Consider the following 19,993-nt stretch of genomic DNA (forward strand, 5'->3'; position numbering starts at 1 on the left):
CAGGCCGACATACACACACAGTGACACAGTAGTGCCCATTAGACTATCACGCAGAGAGGGGGGGTTCTGGCTTGGGTTTTTTGTAAAGCGTTCTCAGGCGCGAGACGTCACTACTAGCGTCAGGAAAAATAAGGCGAAATTGGAAACTGGATTGAAATCGAGTTTAAAGAGTGGCACTCTCTGCGTGTAGTTGCCCTGCACGCCTGTTCAGCTGGTGAGTGTACTTGCCGTTAAACACAGCAGAAGACCTGGCCTTAGCAAGGTTTTTTTTTTTTTTTCAAATTGGTTCTGAGTGCGCTGGCTGTCATCGCCATGGCGCCCGATAAGCCTGGCGTGATTGATTGATTTTTCTGATTCTGCTCAGACGCCGAGCATCCCTCCTCTCTGCTCTTTTTAATCTCAGATAAAAAAAGGGGCTGCTGTCTTTTGTTTGCGGTGGCGCCCGCCTTGCATTATTTGACAATTGTGTGTCTGGCACAGTAGTGGGTGCCATGTAGTAGAGGTGTGTACGCGTGTGTGCGTTTGACTCCTGTTCGGAAGGGTTTTAGTGTCTTAATGACATTATCCAGATTAAGACAAAGCCTATTATTCTTTAATGAATTTATCACACCCCAGCCTACTACAACCTCATTTAAAACCACACTCCTTTTGAATTCTCCACAAGGCACCAGTTTTATATCTAAGGATTATTAAAAAATCCATCATTCCAACAGCATAAATACTTTTTTTTTCTCGAACAATAGATTAAAATGAATTACCAGACAAAACCTGTAAAAATAGCTGGTAGACATCCTCACAGCAACCTGTAACCTGACCCATGTGGTCTCGTGAAGGATGTACTCTTGCAGGCCCACCTAACACACATGGCCAGGGCTAGCCTAGTCTTAGCTCTGGATCACTTAAGCTCCACTAGGGCTGTGATGTGCTGCTCCTGCCACCCCAGTGTGGGCTAAATCAAAGGGAAGTTCCTGTTTAGGTGCTGGCCTGCCTGTGACAGGAAGGAGACGTGGCGTGGGGAGGTGGAGGTTTGGAGCGCTGCGGTTGTACATGGCGGGGGAAGAGGGGATGAGGAGGGTCGGGTCGGGGGGGTGAGAGGGTTGGGGTTGCATGCACTCCTACACACCTCCTTATCTGGCTGTGGTTGACTCCTGCTGCAGGAGTCGGGAGTGGGAGCAACCCTCGCCCCTGTCCTAATCTTGTTTGTCATTGCTAAATGAGCTGCCCCGGCTAGGTGTGTTAGCGGCTAATGAATTTACAACCTGATAGCAGCAGGGCTGAGAACTGTGCAGGGGTCATAAATGAGGCAGGGAAGAAAAAACAGTAATTAACATTTATTAGCTGGCTTGTCATCCGCGCGGCCGGGCCTGGGGAAGTATGGATAATATTGCAGTGATCAATTAATTTTTAATCATCTCAGGAGAGATTGCGGAGGCACCAGATGAACTGCAGACAGGCTGGAGTCTGTCAATAAACAGGGCATGGGTCATGGCGCTCCACATATAGTGTGTGTGTGTGTGTGTGTGTGTGTGCGGCAGGTGCCGTGCCTATCAACACACACCTCGAGGCCGCTTGACGCCAAATCGCGCGCCGATTTGTGTGTGCACAGCGACACTGTCACGCCAGCACTGTCAGTCACCTCTCTGTGTAACACATATTTAATGTACGATTAAGTTAAATCATTTGTATATATTCTTTACCAATTTAATATGACCCTGATTAGCTTATTTGTACTGTGATTCACATTGCTGGCGAATGTGTAACTGGCACATTTGGACTTCCACAGAATTTGATGACTTGGCTCTGAGATATTGCCGGGCGCACATCGTCATATATCCCTCTTCCTTGACCCAGGCACTGACAAACCCAAAAATGGACACTGTTTTGTGCTTTAACTGTAGAGCAGACAGGTGTCAGACCAGCAGACTCGAACCATTTTTCCTCCATGCGATTCCCTTCCCTTACTGAGAGTGAGTGAAGGATTATGGGCTGGAGACAGTGGACTAATGTCCTTCTGACAGAGGGGCCAAGACACATGGACACATGTGAGGGCTGGGTTGCTCCTGATGTGTGGAGTGCCTCTGGGGGGTTAATCCTCAGCAGACTGCGCCCATGCCAAGCGGAAGCCGATTGTGAAAACTTAATAACTTTATTGCTTGAGAGGTGCTCATACATCACGCACAAAGTTTGTTTATCCTGAGCTGTGACGGCTCACCATGCTCTGGGTTGGGCTTCAGTGAGAAATGAAGATTGCGGAAAGGCGTCTACGTATGTGTATTTTACTCTTTCCCTGCATGCGTGTGTGGGTGGGAGAGAGAGAGTTTGTGTGTGTGTGTGTGTGGATGGTATCAATCCTGCCTGCTTATAATTTACATGATTTTTCAATTTAGAAGTGAGGCATTGAAAATTGTCAAATTATTGCCCACAAAATGAAACATCTGTATACTAAATGTATCTATTCTGTAGTTATATATACTACTACTATACTATTATATATACTGTTATACAGTATAAGTTATAGCCAGTGATTGTCTAATATACAGTCACACATGATTACCTTTTCTCTTAAACCTCTTCTATGGTGCGTGAACCAGCAAACTTTTTCTGTCCGCCATTGTTGTTGCCTGTGTTGTCACTTTAATTTTCTAAACTTCTCCACCTCACTTTCCTTTCTCATCCTCATTCTCTTCCTCTCAGCTTCCTTTTTCCTTCTCTCGCTGTCTTGTGCCAATCCCTCTCTATCTCTCTCTCTCTCTCTCTCTCTCTCTCTCTCTCTCTCTCTCTCTCTCTCTCTGTCTTTCTCTCTCTCTGGTGTGTTGGCTGTACGGTAGTGTATAGCTCTAATCTTGCTGGGCCAAGGGGCTGCGCAGTGTCTGTGCAGCCTCGTCTGCAGGTTTGGAGTGTTAATGGCTCAAGGTCAGGGCTGTAAACTGGAGGAGACAGAGGGGACGCCTACACACGGCCTGCTGCCTAGGAGAAGGGGAGGAGAGGGGGGGGGGGGGGGGCAGATACCTAGACGCCAACATGGATGGCCATGGAACTCAGGGTGGTCAGCCATTATGCCGCACTCAGACACAGCTGTCAGCAGCACTTCCACATGCAAGTCCTCATTCTCCTTCAAGTCTGCTTCGTTTTTTCTTGTTGTTTTTCCCCTTCTGTCCTTAATGACATAGGTGTCTGAAAAGAGTTTGTCTGAAAGAGAGAGCCTCGACGGAGTAGGGAGGGAGCAGCTTGCTGGTGTACTCCCCTCTAACTGCTACCGGGAGGGCTCTCTCTCTGTGCTGGTGCCCCCTACAGGCCAGTTATGGTAACTGCACAGGAGGTCGGCCTCCTGCTGCCATCATGGCCTGAAGCTGAGATCAGGAGAGGGATTGTGGGTAATTAAATCAAAATTCCCCTTTAAACATCCTACCACTACTCTCCACCGTACCCCACCCACCCCCAACCCTCTCGGCCCTTGCCGCCACCCTCCACCGGCCTGCAGCTGTCGGGGCCGGTGGTGCCACCCTCCATGCCACAATGGGCTCTTCACCAGAGGGCACAAAGGAACAAAGACCTCAGTGCCCAGTTAATTGCAGCACAATGCCATTGTCCTGAGAAGCCACTACAAGTAGAGGCTTCATACACAGCGTGTCATACTGGAGGGTGTGTAAAAACAAATCTATTACCACCAAAGAGTGGCTCGGCACGGGGCAGCAGCAGAGAGAAAGTGCAATTGTGGGGTAATGACCTGAGGTCATATACACTGACCTCTCATAAATAGAGTCACATAAGCAGGAGGTCCCCCCCCCCCCCCCCCACTTTCTCTATAGGCATGCCTAGTCTTGAGTCAGCAGGAAAGGGCAGGATTTACAGTAATAGAGAAACTAAGTAAAAATATCACATCCTGCCAGCATGTTGAGTTACGACCACTGAGTGAGTGTGTGTATCTGAATGTGCATAATGTGTGTGTGTGTGTGTGTGTGTGTCGGTGTGTGAGCGTATTGTTTTCCGGCTGAGGGTGCAGGGTAATTCAGGCTCAGTGAACCTGCTGTTCCCCGCGCCTGCTCGCCCGGCCCCACTAGACCTGTTGATGGGCCCCTCTCCCCGTCACGCCGCAGCCCCGCTGATAAATGTCCCTTATCGGCATTGTCATTGTAATAGCCCCACAACAGGCCACGAGATGGTGGACGGGGCAGAGTTATCGGTCGGCTCCTGCAGGGGAAGAATACACATCAAGCTGCCAATCACCCAGCCTGAAAATTGCTCTGAGATTTGGGTCCCCAAACAGCACGCCGACAGGCAAAGCTCCCCTCTCTCTCTCTCTCTCTCTCGCGCAGTCTCTCTATCCCTCTCTCTCTCTCTTTGTCACTCCCGCGTGTGAGTGCCGCTATTACGCTCTGCTTCTACATCACTCTATTTCACTTTTTTCCCTTTTTCGTTCTTTTTTAATGCTTGAACTCCTAAACACCACCATCTGCTGTCAATCACTCACAGGCTAGTTTCTCTCCCCGCTCGCTCGCTCACTCGTTCTCATCCCCCCGGTGAAACCTCCTCTTAAGGCAGTTTTAGATAAGGTTCATGCCGCTCGTCTCCATCGCAACTTCTTTACAAGGCACAGAGTGAGTGAGTCCTCTTTCTCCTCCTCCTCCTCCTCCTCCTTCTCCTCCTCCTCCTTGGCTCTGCTGTGTGGCAGGGGTGCAGGGGGCAGAGAGAGAGACTCCTGCAACCCTCTCAGGTGTGCGGGACTGTGTCTGAAGGCTGAGAGACCACTGATGACACCCGGCCAGTGAATTATTCCTCATAATCACTGGGGTTAAAGCGCTGTCCTGCCCTACTCTACACACGAACACACACACACACACACACACTCAGCACACACACGAACACACACACACACACACACACACACACACACACACACACACACACACACACACAGACACACACACACACACACACACACACACACACACACACACACACACACACACACTCAGCACACACACACACACACACACACACACACACAGACACACACACACAGACACACACACACACTCACACACACACACACACACACACACAGACACACACACACACACACACACACACACACACACACACACACACACACACACACACACACACACACACACTCAGCACAGGCCCAGGACAGGGAGGCAGTGGAAGAGTAACAACCCCCTCTGCTGTCAGAGCACACAACACACTGGCTCTCTGGGAGCAGAGGAAGAAAGAGGGACAGAGAGAGAGGGAGAGGAGGAGGAGGAATAGAGAGAGCAGGGGAGGGGGAGATGGGGAGGGGGTTAAGGGGGGGGTGATAAGGGGGGCTCTAGAGACAGCGTATGGCCCCGGAGCGGGAGGCCGAGCTTGGATAAGATCACAATGATGCTCGGTGATGGCTCCGTGCGGGTACGTACTAGGCTCCGTGATGCAATCAGAGCGTGTCTGATTGCCACCTGTTCCCTGCCCTCCCCGGGGGTCCTTGGTGGGCCCTCACGGGCCCCGGGGCCCCCTTTTTTATCGGGCAGCCTGAGGTCTGCCCACTGTAATACCCACTCGTCCTGTGATAGCCATCGGGCTGCTCCCTCTCAGCCTCTTCTCTGGCCTTTATTAAGCCCCCTTTGCCAACACTCCTGCAGAGGCGGAGGACAGAGAGCGAGAGAGAGAAAGAGATACATAGAAGGAGGGAGGGAGAGACGAAGAGAGAGAGAGAGACAGAGACAGAGACTTAGGAGGGAGAGACGGATAGAGAGAGGAGGGGGGATATATGGCAGCCATAGATACAGATTCACAGGCACAGTGGGAGGATTAGCTTAGTTCCTCTGGTTGGTGACAGCGCCTGATAACGCTGAGAGGTCTAATAGGGTCCGGCTGCTGCGCCAGACCAGACAGAGCACAAGGTGTCAATCCATCACAGCAGAGTCCCTCAGGACGCAGAACACATTCCACTCTCCCTGTCCAGTGATCTATCTATCATACAGATACACACACACACACACACACACACACAGTTTGCGATAGTGTGAGTGAGAGCTCTAGCTAAACATTCCAGGACTTGATACTGAATCATTTAGAGAGTGAAACGTTTGTTGAGCACTGATTAAACAACATTGGCCCCTTAAAAAGAAAATGTTTCGCTTTTGACAACTCATTTGAATTCCAGGAGCACACCTCCTTTCGCTTGAAGCGTCAGCCTAAGGAAGACACAGCACAGGAGCTAGCCGATGCTAGCTCAACACATCTCTACCAGAGCCAGGAAATTAGTTTTGTTTATGTTTTGCCTGACAAGAGATATGGACGTGCGCGAGAGAGAGATTTCATCAGAGGTGTGTGATGTGATGTGAGGTGGCTGAGTGGGGTAAGGCTGGCTGGGTACCGGAGGCCGGCTGGTGGCTGTAAATCACAGGGCATTGTTCTGAGGGATGTCTACCCGCCGCTGGCGTGCTTATTATCCCCCTGCTCAAGCACCCTGACCCGCTGGCTGTATTTCTGAGGCTCAGCGGCCCCTGACACACTCCGTCTGCGGAAAGAGAATGCACACACACATGTGTGTGTGTGTGGGGGGGGGGGGGAGTAAATGTGTGTGTTTATGTGACTGTGTTTTTGCTCTAAACAGATGTTCAGAGATTACAGAGCTGTTGAGGAAGGTGTGTATCTTGCAGAAAAGTGTGTGTGTGTATGTGCACTGAGCAGATACCTTGTCAAAAGAGTGTATTTTGGTTATGGTGCTCGTGTGTGTGTATGTGAGAGCGAGAGAGTGTATGTGTGTGTGTGTGTGTTTGAGGGTATTAATGAAAGTATTTGCATGAGTAGGGAATCCAGGCATTAAGACTGAGATGTATCCCCCTGCCCAGCCCAGCCCAGCCCAGCCCAGCCCAGCCCATCTCCCCTCCAGTGCAGACAGGTGCCATGTTAGCAGCTGGCCCTGCCCTGCCCCCTCAGGCCCTCAGAGAGAGCAGAGACTGAGCTAGAGAGGAGAGGAGAGGAGGGGAGGGGAGGCTTAGGCTCTAAATGGTTTGTGCGATGGAGGTGTTAGCTGGTGTCAGCTCGCTGCAGGAACTGACAGATGAGCAGAGGCTAGGAACAGGAAATCCCCAGCCCCCATGCCCAGAGGGAGTCTGGACAGAGGGAGCAGAGAGAGAGGAAGAGACAGATATACGTAAGTGTGTGTGTGTGTGTGTGTGGGGTCCAGGCAGACATGACTGCAGTACAGCAGCACACACAGGAGATTTTCCAGTGACGAATCAATCATCATGGCTCTCTCTCCCTTCCTCTCACTCTGGCCCCCTGTAATTCCAACGAGTGGGTGAGAAGACAGATCGTCTTTAACTCAGCACCCTACTTTCGCTGACTTTGAGTCCTAAAACACAAGCCCTACACACACACGCGCACACACACACACACAAACACCACAGTGGCGTGACAGAAGGCCAAACCAGGGGAATAGCTCTTTTGGCTCTTTCTGGGCTTGGCTAATGGCGTATGAGGCTCTGTCAGCCACAGAGCTGCAGCCTGCTGGAAAAACCTATAACACTTTTACTTTTCCTCTATAACCTGTGACTCCAATGGTCAATCCAAATTTTCCGTCACCGCTGAAACACACACACACACACACACACACACACACACACACACACACACGCACACACACACACACACACACACAGAGTTCTCTCTCCAATATTACAGTGAAGGGTGTGGAGCTCGTATTGATCTGCAGCAGTGCGGCCAGGGCCAGCGGGTTAACACGTGTAAAGAGAAGACCCGTTTCGGGGAGAGGTTAAGCATTGCTCGCTCTCGCCGAAGTCTGCGGGGAGTGCCTTCCCTGCATGCCGAGCGGCGGGTCAAGAGGCAGGCCATTTGGATTGGTCGGCGGCACTAGATTTGATTGATCGGCGAGAGCAGCAGCACTTTCTCTTGTAACTTTAAAATCATTAAGCCTTTACAGTCTCATGCAGATTTGATGGCCTCTTCCTCAAGGATTTCTCCTCTATTTCTTTCTCGCTTTTTTTTTTTTTGAAATCTAAATTGAGGGGTTCATTTCTTGGACACCACTGAATCATTTATGAGTTGCATTACTATAATTCCCAACAGGACAAAACGTTACAAAACAGCTGACAGACATTTAAAATTAGTCTAAAATTCAAAAAAGCAATTATATTGTCTTTGACGTGTTCAGCTCTAGTCTACTTTTCATATTGTGTGTGTGTGTGTGTGTGTGAGAAGAGTACGTGTGTGCGTGTGTGAGTTCTTGTGTCATGGACGCTGTGTAATGGTCCTGGCGCGGTGACAGGTGAGATGTTAATACAGGGAGAGGAGAGGGGCGGATGACAGCGGTGGTCGCCGTGGTGACAGTTGTGTGTGTGTGTGGAGGCCCCCGTTCTCTCTCTCTCTCTCTCTCCCGCCGTCTGAATTCTATTAACTCCAGCGGGCGCTGGGTGTTGTCATTAGTGCTAATTAGTTAAAACATCAGAGCATAAACAGTAAATTGGCTTCGGTAATGAATTCCCCCTCTCAAGCATATGAGAGCAGAGGAGGGAGTTGGAGGGAGGAAGAGAGAGAAAGAGAGAAAGGGAGACAGACATACACACAAACACACACACAAATACTGGAGAAAAGGGCATAAAGAGACTGAAGATGTAAAAGACCTTGTGGGGGGGGGGGGGGGGGGGGATGTGTCTGATCAGTTGTGATGAGTGTTACGATGAGAAGGACTTTGTGTTTGCATTAGCGTTCTCTCCCCTCCCTTGCTGATGGACAGGCTGAGATGGAAGCCCATTAGCTGGCCCCCGTGCTTAACCACAGGCAGGGAGCGGGCACTCTGTCAGGACACGTGTCTGGAGCATCACGCTCTGTCACTCACTGCACACCACATCACACCACACGCAGTTCACTCGCATCAGTGAGAGAGAGAGAGCAGGAAAATCACATCAAAACAATGAAGTAATGCAGTATTTAACTCTGCCTGTGCTATTTTCATTCGTGGTTGTGTAATTGGGTTAAAAACTTAGGGTTGTGTAATTCTGAACCAGTAAGATTCAGATATTTTTTTTTTTATGTTGTTTCAAATATGTTTTATGTTGTAAGCACAGACATCTCACTGTCACAGGTACTGCATGAAATGGGGTGTGGTGGCTTTACAGTGTCACTAGGGAAGGTCTCGCTTAACAGTGTCACTAGGGAAGGTCTCGCTTTGTCCTGGAGCTCAGGTGACAACTGAGGTGAATGCAGGTGTTCTTCAGGGAAAGAAGGCATGACTTTAGTCCTCCACCTCCTCCATCCCTCTCCACCGCTGCTGTCTCCTGGCCTGAGCTGGCAGGGCAAGCAGGAGAGCCTCTGGGTGGCCAGCCGAGGGCCTTTGACTCCCTCTCAGCCAGCGAAGCAGTTCCCTGATTGATAGATGGCTCCAGTGAGAGGCCATCGCCCCACACTTCCCTGCCCCTTTAGAGCGCACGCCCCTCTGGAAGGCAACCTGACTCTAACCCCCTCTCCACCTCCACTCCACCCACTCTCTGGCTGTTCACCTGCCTAGGTCCAGTCAAAAAGCTCAACGCGGGCTTTCAGGCATGGCTGGTCTCTTTGAGTGTGCTGTGGTGCAGCGTGACACCTCCTCCATCCATGCCTGAGTGGAGATGCCCTCACTCCAGGTCCCTCCCCAGGCAGAGGCAGACATCCGCCGCGGCTGGGCGGTAACGGCACAAAACCCCCCAGGGATGGCGGTGGATGCTGTGGGATGAGCAGGGGGGAGGGGGGGCCACTGTCTCTGTGTTTACCCCCCCCCCCCCCCCCCCTTCTTCCACCTCCTCCTTTTCAGAGCTCCAATGGAGAGGAGAGAAAGATGGAGGGAGGGAGAGATAGAGGGATAGATAGATAGATGGCTACAGAGAGCGAGAGAGAGAGAGAGAGAGCTCAGGCAAGCTGGCAGATCTAACCCAGCAGTGTCACCCTCATTTCCTGGGTCAGTGCCTGGGTAATGGTCTATTAATTTGCTCCATTCTCCCCTGTGAGGCAAAACTCAATCTCCGGGCCTGCTGCACTGCTAGACTGGCGACAAGGTGATTGATTGAATAAACAGCTGTCACTACCACCAGCGCCCACACACCCACCAGCATCACACCACACTCGACATAGTAACCCCCCCATACACACACACACACACACACACACACACACACACACACACACGCTTATAAACAACGCCCATCTTCTTCACCCCACTGCTGGCCAAGCAAACACTCTCCAGGAAAAAATGCATTACAAAACATTCAGTTACCCCCCCCCCCCCCCCACACACACACACAAACACACACACACACACACACGCACATAAGGATAAAACAGTCAGATGGCACACCAAAGCAAATGCAAATATTGATTGGCTTTATCATGAAAACAAGTCGCCCCAATGTCATTTTGATCAAATATGTTTTGACTAAAAAATGACTATACTGTAATTAACTGCGTTCAGCAGATGCATCTCCATCCCTGAGAGGGTCATTTGTATGGTCAGCATTTGTGTGTCCCATCTCCCATGTCTAAAGCCCTCCCACCCTACCCCCTGCAGAATCTCTCTCACACACAGCGCTCTTCTCACTTTTTTCATAAAAATGTAAAAGCACTTAAGCCGTCATCTTGAACCTCACACTCCGCCCTGCAAATCCAGGATTCATGACCAGGAGATGCAGCCAAGGCATCCCAGCGCTCTCTCTCTGTCTTTCTCTCTCCTCCCCTCTGCTTCCCTCTCCCCCTCTCCTCCCTCCAGGGGGACTGGGGGTGGGGTGGGGTGGGAGATTGCATTCTCCTCTTTAGCCCTGACAGAGGAGGACCGCGGCAAAAGTGCCGGCGTGATCGGCTTTGAGCAGGGCGTGTGAGACCGCCGTTTAAAAGCACAATGCATCACTGTCAGCCGCCAGCAGCAACCCCCCCCCCCCCCCCCCACCCCTCCCCACCCTGCGCCACACGTCTCCACGGCGATGGAGCCCATGCTCACACTGACGCACGCGCGCGTGTGTGTGTGTGTGTGTGTGTGCACACGGTGCCAAACTGAAGATGACCCCCGTTCCATTTCATCAGACGTCCTCTCAAATGAACACAGACGCTCCATTCCCCCTCCACTCCTCCTCTCCCTTTCCCCCTCTCCATCGCCCCACCACGGCAATCAGCCCAGTAACTGTCCAGCCGGCTTAAATCACCTACCGCTCACTAAGAATAAACCAAATCCACACACACACACACACACACACACACACACACACACACACACACACACACACACACACACACACACACACAAAGAGATGCCACCTTCTCTCTCCGGCAGGCGTGCGCATACACATACAAAACCCATAGTGATATCCCATCATCCCCTTTAATTCCCCCCACCTTTTGCATTTAAGGCACATATTTTCCATTATGGAAATGACTGGCGGGGACTCACCTTGCATTGATTTAGGGTGCTGAGGGGCCCAAAATGAAGGCTGACAAGCACCGGTGGATTTATTTGATTGTGCATCCAAGGCGGTGTCATTCTAACTGGAGGGTGTGTGTGTGTGTGTGTGTGTGTGTGTTTGTGTGTGTGTGTGTGTGTGTGTGTGTGTGTGTGTGAGGGGGGTGCTGAGGACAGAAGCAATGTGCAGCGGGGGTGTACAGCCCCAGGCAGCCAGGGATGGGTAAAAAGGAAGAGGTGGTTTGAAGGAGGAGGGGAAAAAAAATGCCTGTGAATCAAATCAAATTCCCCTTATCGCACATTATTTGAAGACGTTATCAGGCAGGCTAATGCGGTTACACATTCAGTTTGGGCTGAGAGATTTCACTGTTTACTGATGTTGGCGTGTTTAAGGGGCAGGCGAGGAGAGGGAGGGAAAAAAATAGAAAAACAAAAAGGGAGGCAGAGAAGAGAAGCGAGGGAGGCAGAGGGAGAGAGAGAGAGAGAGGGAGAGAGAGAGAGAGAGAGAGAGAGAGAGGGAGAGAGAAGAGAGAGAGAGAGAGCCGGCAGAAGCGCGCGGCAGACAGAAGCACTTGATGCATGTCGGGAAACTCATTGAGAGCTCTCCAGCATGAAAAACAAGAAAGGAAACGCAACAAGCTTGACAGGGAGAACACCTCTGTCAAGGACACAGACAGGTGCCGGCTGTGCAAGCTCTACCCTGCTTTTAACTGACGCACACACTACATGCCCTGCAAGCACAGAGAATAGAAGTCAAACCGCAGGCAATCCTGATAATATGGAGATCTCTAATTCTGCTTTGTGCGCTGGCGACCGAAAGACAAAAGACATTTATTGTGGAGGAAGTGGGTCTGTAATTGGGGTTGATTGATCCAAGGTAGGGCTGCACCTGAAGGGGGAAACGGGAGGAAGAAAGGGAGTGAATGAATATTTGAAGGAAAAAAGAATGTGCAGTAATTTGTCTCAGCACCTCTGCTGGATATTATTAGAGAAGTTGGTAAAGTGCCATTAGGGGGCTACTTTGTTCTTTCATCACAGATTATTAACTAGAGAAGTCAGTGTTCTCAGCCAAAGAGCCCCAGACTGTTACCTTCACATCACAACTTGGGTTCTGAGATGCTGGAGCTCTTAAGGATAGAGACAATAAAACTATTGAAAATCAAGGCTTTCACGGAAAGCTAAATGAAAAAAAAAAGAAACCCTGACATAACATATCACATATGCTTGTTGGCGTAATGTAAACAGGATAATACAATACATGTGTGAGTACACACTGGTAAATTGGTTAAGTACAGGAGGGTAGCAGGCAGGCAGGCGGCAGTAGGAGAGAGTTGTCTTGGGGTGAGGGGGTGAGAGGGGTGGGGTATGGTTTACTGGAGGCAGCCGTGGAGGGTCAGGAGCTCCCAGGCAAACTCAGCAGGCAGTCCACCACTGTGCCCACTGACACACACACTCACACACACACACACACACACACACACACGCACGCACACACACACACACACACACACACACACACACACACACAAACACACACACACACACACACACACACACACACACACACACACACACACGAACACACACACACACACACACCAACAACTTACATCACTTCATATTTTCAACACAGCTCTATAAAAAGACTCTGTTGTGGACTTCTGAGGGCTTTGGTAGAGGCTTTGTTCTCTGGCCAGTGACATAGGAGAGCTGAGCCGCACTGAATAAAGGCTCAATGCAGCACTGCATCTGAACAGACTTGCAGTCACACACACACACACACACACACACACACGCACACACACACACGTATGTTCACATGATACACACAGAACACGTGTGTGTACGTTTCCTCAAGAACCCTCAAGAACAACGGCGCTACAGATGTAGCAACCCTCACTCATGAAACACACATGTACCCGCCCTCGCAGACTCCCTCTCTCCTCCTCTCCTCTCCTCTTCCTCACTGCCTCTCATTAACTCTCAATCATTAGCATCACATGTGCACATCAAACCAAATGAGCACCAGCCACACTGCAAATGATCCACACGACCTTATAACAACCTTTACCTCTTCTACTGGATGACATTTTTATATCAAATAATAGCAGAAAAAAATAACACCGCAACTATGATATATCTTCATGTGTGAGCATTTTATGATAGTGACACTGATATGTAAGTGTATAGGTTTTTTCGTAATGCCTTTGGAGGCGGTTAAATGAATAGGCCCATGCTGTTTGAGTTATGCTGTGCGCGCCTAAATGAGAGGGGCTACAGACAGCTTACAGCCCCAGCTGGAGCGGCCGGTGGCAGGCTGCCAGCTAGTGGGGGAGCGCCACAGCTTCTGTGGAGAGGAGGAAAGAAAAAAAAAAAAAAAAAAAAACGTGGCAGCTCGTAAAACAACATGTAAGGAGCGTCGAAGCACGGTGTGGAGCAGCGAACGCTCGAACCCTTGCGGACGGAGAACGGCACAGCGCCAGCCCCCTTGCTTGCTCGGTTGCGTTATCAAACAAGAGAGAAGCCTCTATCTCTCTCTCTCTCTTTCTGTCTTTCTTTCTCACTCCCTTTTCTCTCTCTTCCGCTCCCTTCCCCTCTGTCACTCTGTCTCTCTCTCTCTCTTCCTCCCTGCACACTGCCCATCCCGTGTGTGAGTTGGGTGTCGCTCATCCAGCGCTTAGACTCCTCAGGCTCTAATTGTCCTATCAGCGAGGTTAGAGAAAGGTTGCCGCCGAGGGAGAATGCCTTTTAAATAATGAAAGCATGGCACACGCCCTGAAGGAGCCGGGTGGGGTGTGTGTGTGTGTGTGTGTGTGTGGGTGGGTGGGTGGGTGTGTGGATAGGGTGGGGGGTGGGGGGGGCATACACACTGTACCTGTGGCTCTCATTAGCACAGCGATCAGGGAAGGAGGGAGGAGGAAGTGTGTAAGTGGCATGCCCTGATAAAGGTGCGCACGGCAGAGATGAAAGAGAGCGATAAAAAGAGCGGATAGGCGTGAGGGAGAGAGAGAGAGAGAGACAGAGAGAGAGAGAGAGAGAGAAATAGAGTTTATGTGAGGCAGGAGAAAGAGAGATAGATAGATTGTGAGAGAGAGAGAGAGAGATAGAGGGTGAGAGAGAGAGAGAGAGAGAGAGAGATGAGATGATCCATCTTGGCGCATTAGAAGAGATCAGGCCTGTACTCAATCAGGCCTGTCAGAGCCACGCGCTGCTCTCCTCCTCTCTTCCCTCCACTCCCCTCCTCCTCCTCCCCCCCCCTCCTCCACCCTCCCTCTCCTCCTCTGTGCCGCGTGGCATTTGGGTGAAGAATCTCAGCACTAAAAAGTTCTGTCAGTCCTATTTCCTTGTTATTGCCCCCCTCCTGCGCGGCCTGGTCCCGGCGGTGCCGCAGATTAAACGGAGTCCCCGCCGCCCGGCGCTCCGGGGTCCGCCAGTGGGGGGCGTCCCACATTAATCATCTTTAACGCGCTGACAAGCGCCGGCACACGTAACCCTCCTCCAGCCCCGGGATTTATCTCTCCGTCTCCCTCCAGCCATCACTCACTGCCTTAGAGACAGAGGGGAGAAAAGAGAGAGAAAACAGGGGAAACGGTGAGAGAAGGAAACAGAGAATGCATTTGTGTGTGTTTTTAGTGAGATAGAAAGTGCGTCAGGAAAAAGAGGAGACCATTGGAGAGAGAGAGAGACAAAGAGAGAGAGAGAGAGAGAGAGAGATTGAGAGGGAAAAAAAAAAAAAGGAAAACGAGTTGCCAATTGTGAAGGAGGGTGGGCCGACACAGAAAGCGTACAGAATGCGATGGGATTGCTCCGAGTAATGAATTGGAAAGCAGTAAAGCCTGTAACAGTCGGTTGTACTGGACAGCATTGGTTTAACACTGTCTCTCAGTAATGACCAGAGCCTGTAGTTGTGGGTGTAAACGACTCGTCAATGTCTACTCTTTCTTAAGCACAGCATGCAGATTCTTTATGCTACATGAGCTTGTAGAATCACACTACCTCTACCAGTGACAGATATTCTAGTATATATTTCCTCTAAAGGGAATGAAGAAGACGTTACTTTGAAGCCACACATGATGGCACATCTCACCAGCATACTCACACACTTCCCTATACACAACCATACAAACACACATACGGTACAGTGACACAACTAACTGGCACAAGGAAGTTGTTCCCTTTGTGCTGTGCTGTGCTATGCTGTGAAATGCTGTGCTGTGCTGTGCTGTTGACATTTCATCTGGGTGGGTGTTGATGGATGGGTGAGTCAGCTTGTAGCAGGTAGCCTGACTGCTGTCTGTCTCTGCTGTCTAGCACAGCGTGCCAGCACCCAGCTGTCAGCTCATACACACACACACACACACACACTTTGCAGCCAACCTGGAGACACACTTCTCAGCAAATCACAGACACTCCCACTCCCACACATACACAGAACATTAATGCATCCATACACACACACACACACACACACACACACGCAAACACACACACACACACACACACACAAATGACCACCTTTCACATAAACAGTCATGGTACCGGGAACAATAATGGTACTCAAAAAGAGTTTCTTAGAGTCAGTCTCAGAATATCCTATTCATATGTATATTTTGTGAAAGTGTGTGTGTGTGTGTGTGTGTGTGTGTGTGTGTGTGTGTGTGTGTCTCTATGTGTGTGCAGTGCCCCCTGTGTAAGGACGGTGAGTGTGCCTATTGAATCCAGCTCCTTAATTCATCCGTACACAATCAATGGCTTTAGTAATGGAGTCCTGATGGCTTTGTAGAGCGCCTGTCTGTCCCTTAACCACCTCCCTGTCCTAGCTGTCACCCTGACCACACACACAAGCACAGACACACACAAACACACACACACTCTCTCCACCTCACTCTCTTTTTCTCTCTAACACCCACATTAACACACACACACACACACACACACACACACACACACACACACACACACACACACACACACACACAGACACACTCACACACACACACACACTACACACACACTACATTAAGTTTCACCTCAGGGCTTGGGCCTCGTTACAGATTTATGCGGCGTGTTATGAGTGGCTGGTGTGATGTTAAGCATACGCCGGGACAGGAAAGCCCTGGCTCCGAAACATTGTTCCCCTGACCGAGGGGTTCTGTTCAGATCAATGTCCAATATCTGCTCTGCTGCTGACGCCTGAGGAAGCGCTTTTTGCTCATCATACATCAGACACAAACTCATGACAGCATGGCTGAATGGTTTTTTTCAAGGGGATATCTCAATCTCACCATAAACATGCATAGGTATAATGGACACTTGTCAGAACAATTATCCCTGACCACAGGAGATAGCTGGGTTTTGGTGTTCCTCTGACGTGATGTAACCCCCCACCCCCACCCCCACCCCCACCCCGAGGAATTGAAAGAAGCTTTATCAGCGGCAGAATGGGATTGGATCTCTCTTTGTTTACTCTTGCGGATGGTGATTGCTTTGGCACGACTCAAATTATCTTGTCAGGGCAATAAAGCTGACCGCTGCTGAGCAGAGTGGGTGACAGAGAGAGAGAGAGAGAGAGAGAGAGAGAGAGAGAGAGAGAGGGATACAAAGACCACTGGAGATTAAAGAGATGGATGGAGGGAAATGACACGGAAGAAAAAAGGGAGTGGAAGAAAAGAGAGGCCGGAGATACAGAGAAGCAAGAGCGAAGATCAGAAAAAAAAGAAGAATAGAAAAAAAGGCAGAAAGAGAGAGAGCAGTAGATTGAGGAAGGTAAGAGCACGGAAAACAAATAGAAAGGGTGGGAGAGAAAATTAGAAATAGATGTGCTGGGGTGCAGCAGGAGAGAGAGAGAGATAGATAGCGAGAGTGAGAGATAGAGATGGAGAGGGAGGGAGAGATAGATAGCGAGAGAGAGATGGAGAGAGAGGGGAGGCGAGTCGAGGTGAGAGAGAATCCAAGACACGCAGAATTGTAATCGATTACCTATTTTTCAAAGTCACTTAAAGTGTCCAGAGTGTGGGGCGCTTAAGTAGTAATGCCGGGGGAATGGGAGTTGAGTATGCAGCAGCACGCCTGACTGGAGGCCAGTGTGTGTGTGTGTGTGTGTGTGTGTGTGTGTGTGTGTGTGTGTGTGTGTGTGTGTGTGTGTGTGTGTGTGTGTGTGTGAGTGTGCACTTTTATGTGTGTGTGAATGCATGCATGTGTGTGTGTGTGTGTGTGTGTGATAAGAGAAAAAGAATGAGAAGGGGGGGGGGAGACAGAGAGAGAAAGGAGGGAGCATACAGAGAAGGCTGGGGTAGGTGTGGGAGGCCGAGGGTGGGGATTGTCTGGGGAGCGGTGGCGTTTCTCCCACTGACCCCCGCCAGCTCCTCACTGATGAATCTGTGTTGTGGCAGGGGAGGCTTCTGACAGGCCAATATGTGTGCCGCAGCGCTGTGTGCTCCCCTGTGTGTGTGTGTGTGTGTGTGTGTGTGTGTTTGGGGCGAGACAGGCACAGAAAATCCATCACCTGCTCACTGCTAAACACACATACACACACACACACACACACATTCAGTGCTCATAAGCAGAAAGTACAAGCTTTTTTGTTTACATACACAAGCGGATACTACACTCGAGCGATTGTGACATACCATTTTTAGATCGTTAAGCACACAACGTGTCAGAGCTGAGAGCTTTCAGTGGCGGCTAACTGAGATGTTTCTTCTTTACACCTGTGCAGATTACACTCTGCAGACAGCTAACCTAGCCCTCATGGGCCGAGCACTGTTACTCAACACAGACAGTGAGGTAATGGGACGAATATTAGCGTGAAAACATCCAGTCATTATCTTCACAATAGTAATAACGAGGGAGACAGGGCAGACAAGGACATGAGAGAGTTCCTGTCTGTCTGCGTAGCTGCATGGGCAAATGTGTGTGTGTGTGTGTGTGTGTGTGTGTGTGTGTGTGTGTGTGTGTGTGTGTGGGTGTACATGCGTGCGTGCGTGCGAGTGGAGATGCGGCATGAACGCCCACCATGCTAGCCGGCTCTGTCGCCGTCCATCCAGGATATCCTGTTTGGAGGCCGGCCTATTGTCCCTGTGGCTAATTATAGCCCTCTGATTGGTTGGCTCAGTTGGGTCTGGGCGCAGCGGCGAACGGCGCAGGGGCGGCAAAGGAAGTGTGTCTGAGTCACCGTCTGTGCGTTTGTTTTCATCTTCACACAGAGATGCTTTAAGAGCAGTCTGCTTTTCCCCCTACGCACACACACACACACACACACACACACACACACACACACACACACATAAACATACACACACACACATAAACATAAACACACAGCAGCATATATACACATCCAAGGCCATGTGCGCTCGCCCACCCACACCCTCATCCCCATAAACAGACAGGGCAAAACACACACCTGTCCATGTAAAACTGTAGCTACTGTTTACTCGTGGCTCTAAAAACAATTGAACTGGCGGGACATTTTGGCAGGTGACGGACAGGACTTGACGAAGAGTGTTTGTGTGCGTGCCTGCAGCCACGCATGCACACTTATGTTGTGTGTGTGTGTGTGTCTGATTTTTTTTTGTCTTGTTTATCCGAGGGTGTGTTTTTGCAGCTAGAGCCAACTGGCAGGTTGCAAGTCTGGAGTTTGTTCTGGGACACAACCAGAGCTGCTTTCTGGGGATGGAGTCTGTCCTGCACATGAAGATCCACTTTCCCCTGATCTCACATTGGCCCTCTGCTATCTCTGTCAAAGGAACTGTACATGGCCTCCCTGTAGTAGCATCCCCAATGTACTGTAGCTGAGAAGGAAAAACTCTTATTATGCTGACAACAGATGATGATAAAGATGTTCTTTCTTCCTCCTCCTCTCTCTCTCTATCTCAGGTAAGAAGAAGGTGTCCATGTATGACAGCCAGGCTCCCATCTGCCCCATCTGCCAGGTGCTGCTGCGCCCTGGACAGCTGCAGGAACACATGGAGCAGGAGATGGAGAAGCTCATACACATCAGGTACACACACACACACACACACACACACACACACACACACACACACACACACACACACACACCTACTCTACAACTACATTGTACATTTTGCGGTTTAAAAGCAACCCTCCATGGAGAGTTCATCAAGTCTGTTCATCGAGTCTGTCTCTCGGTCACAACACTGCACTGACTGCGACACTGACTTCCAGTCCACAAGAGGCATTAACGCATATCATGTCCTTCAGTACCTCTCCCTGTCCACAAGAGGCAGTAACGCACATCATGTCCTTCAGTACCTCTCCCTGTCTCGTTTCTGGGAGTCTGTGTGTGAGTGTTCCCCATAAGCGGCTTGGTCACATACCTGGCGCTGGCCTAAAGCTGCAGTGGTACTCATGGGGATCCAGAGGCTTGTTGAGCTGGCAGGGTGGATCAGACGGGGACAAGCAGGAGGGGTAGGGTGCTCCTGCGTAAATCAGCCAGGGCTTTATCTATCTCAGGTTAAGTACCTTTAGTGGATATGGAGGATCCTCTGGCAGACAGACTGATCACCATCTCTCTCCTCTCCT

General features: G+C 50.3%; 1 protein-coding gene across 2 annotated transcripts in view; it reads left to right on the forward strand.

The window, feature by feature from the left end:
• rnf220a (ring finger protein 220a) overlaps positions 1–19,993 on the forward strand; it is a gene marked incomplete at its 5' end in the record, with an annotated part of 128,822 nt that overhangs the window by 71,493 nt on the left and 37,336 nt on the right. For both annotated transcript variants that reach the window (XM_080837804.1, XM_080837805.1), the window contains one exon: positions 19,325–19,448. In XM_080837804.1, the coding sequence (XP_080693930.1) occupies positions 19,325–19,448 (124 nt within the window). The remainder of the gene's footprint in view (positions 1–19,324; positions 19,449–19,993) is intronic.

The sequence above is a fragment of the Sprattus sprattus genome (genome assembly GCF_963457725.1).
Source record: "Sprattus sprattus genome assembly, chromosome: 4".
Lineage (NCBI taxonomy): Eukaryota > Metazoa > Chordata > Actinopteri > Clupeiformes > Clupeidae > Sprattus > Sprattus sprattus.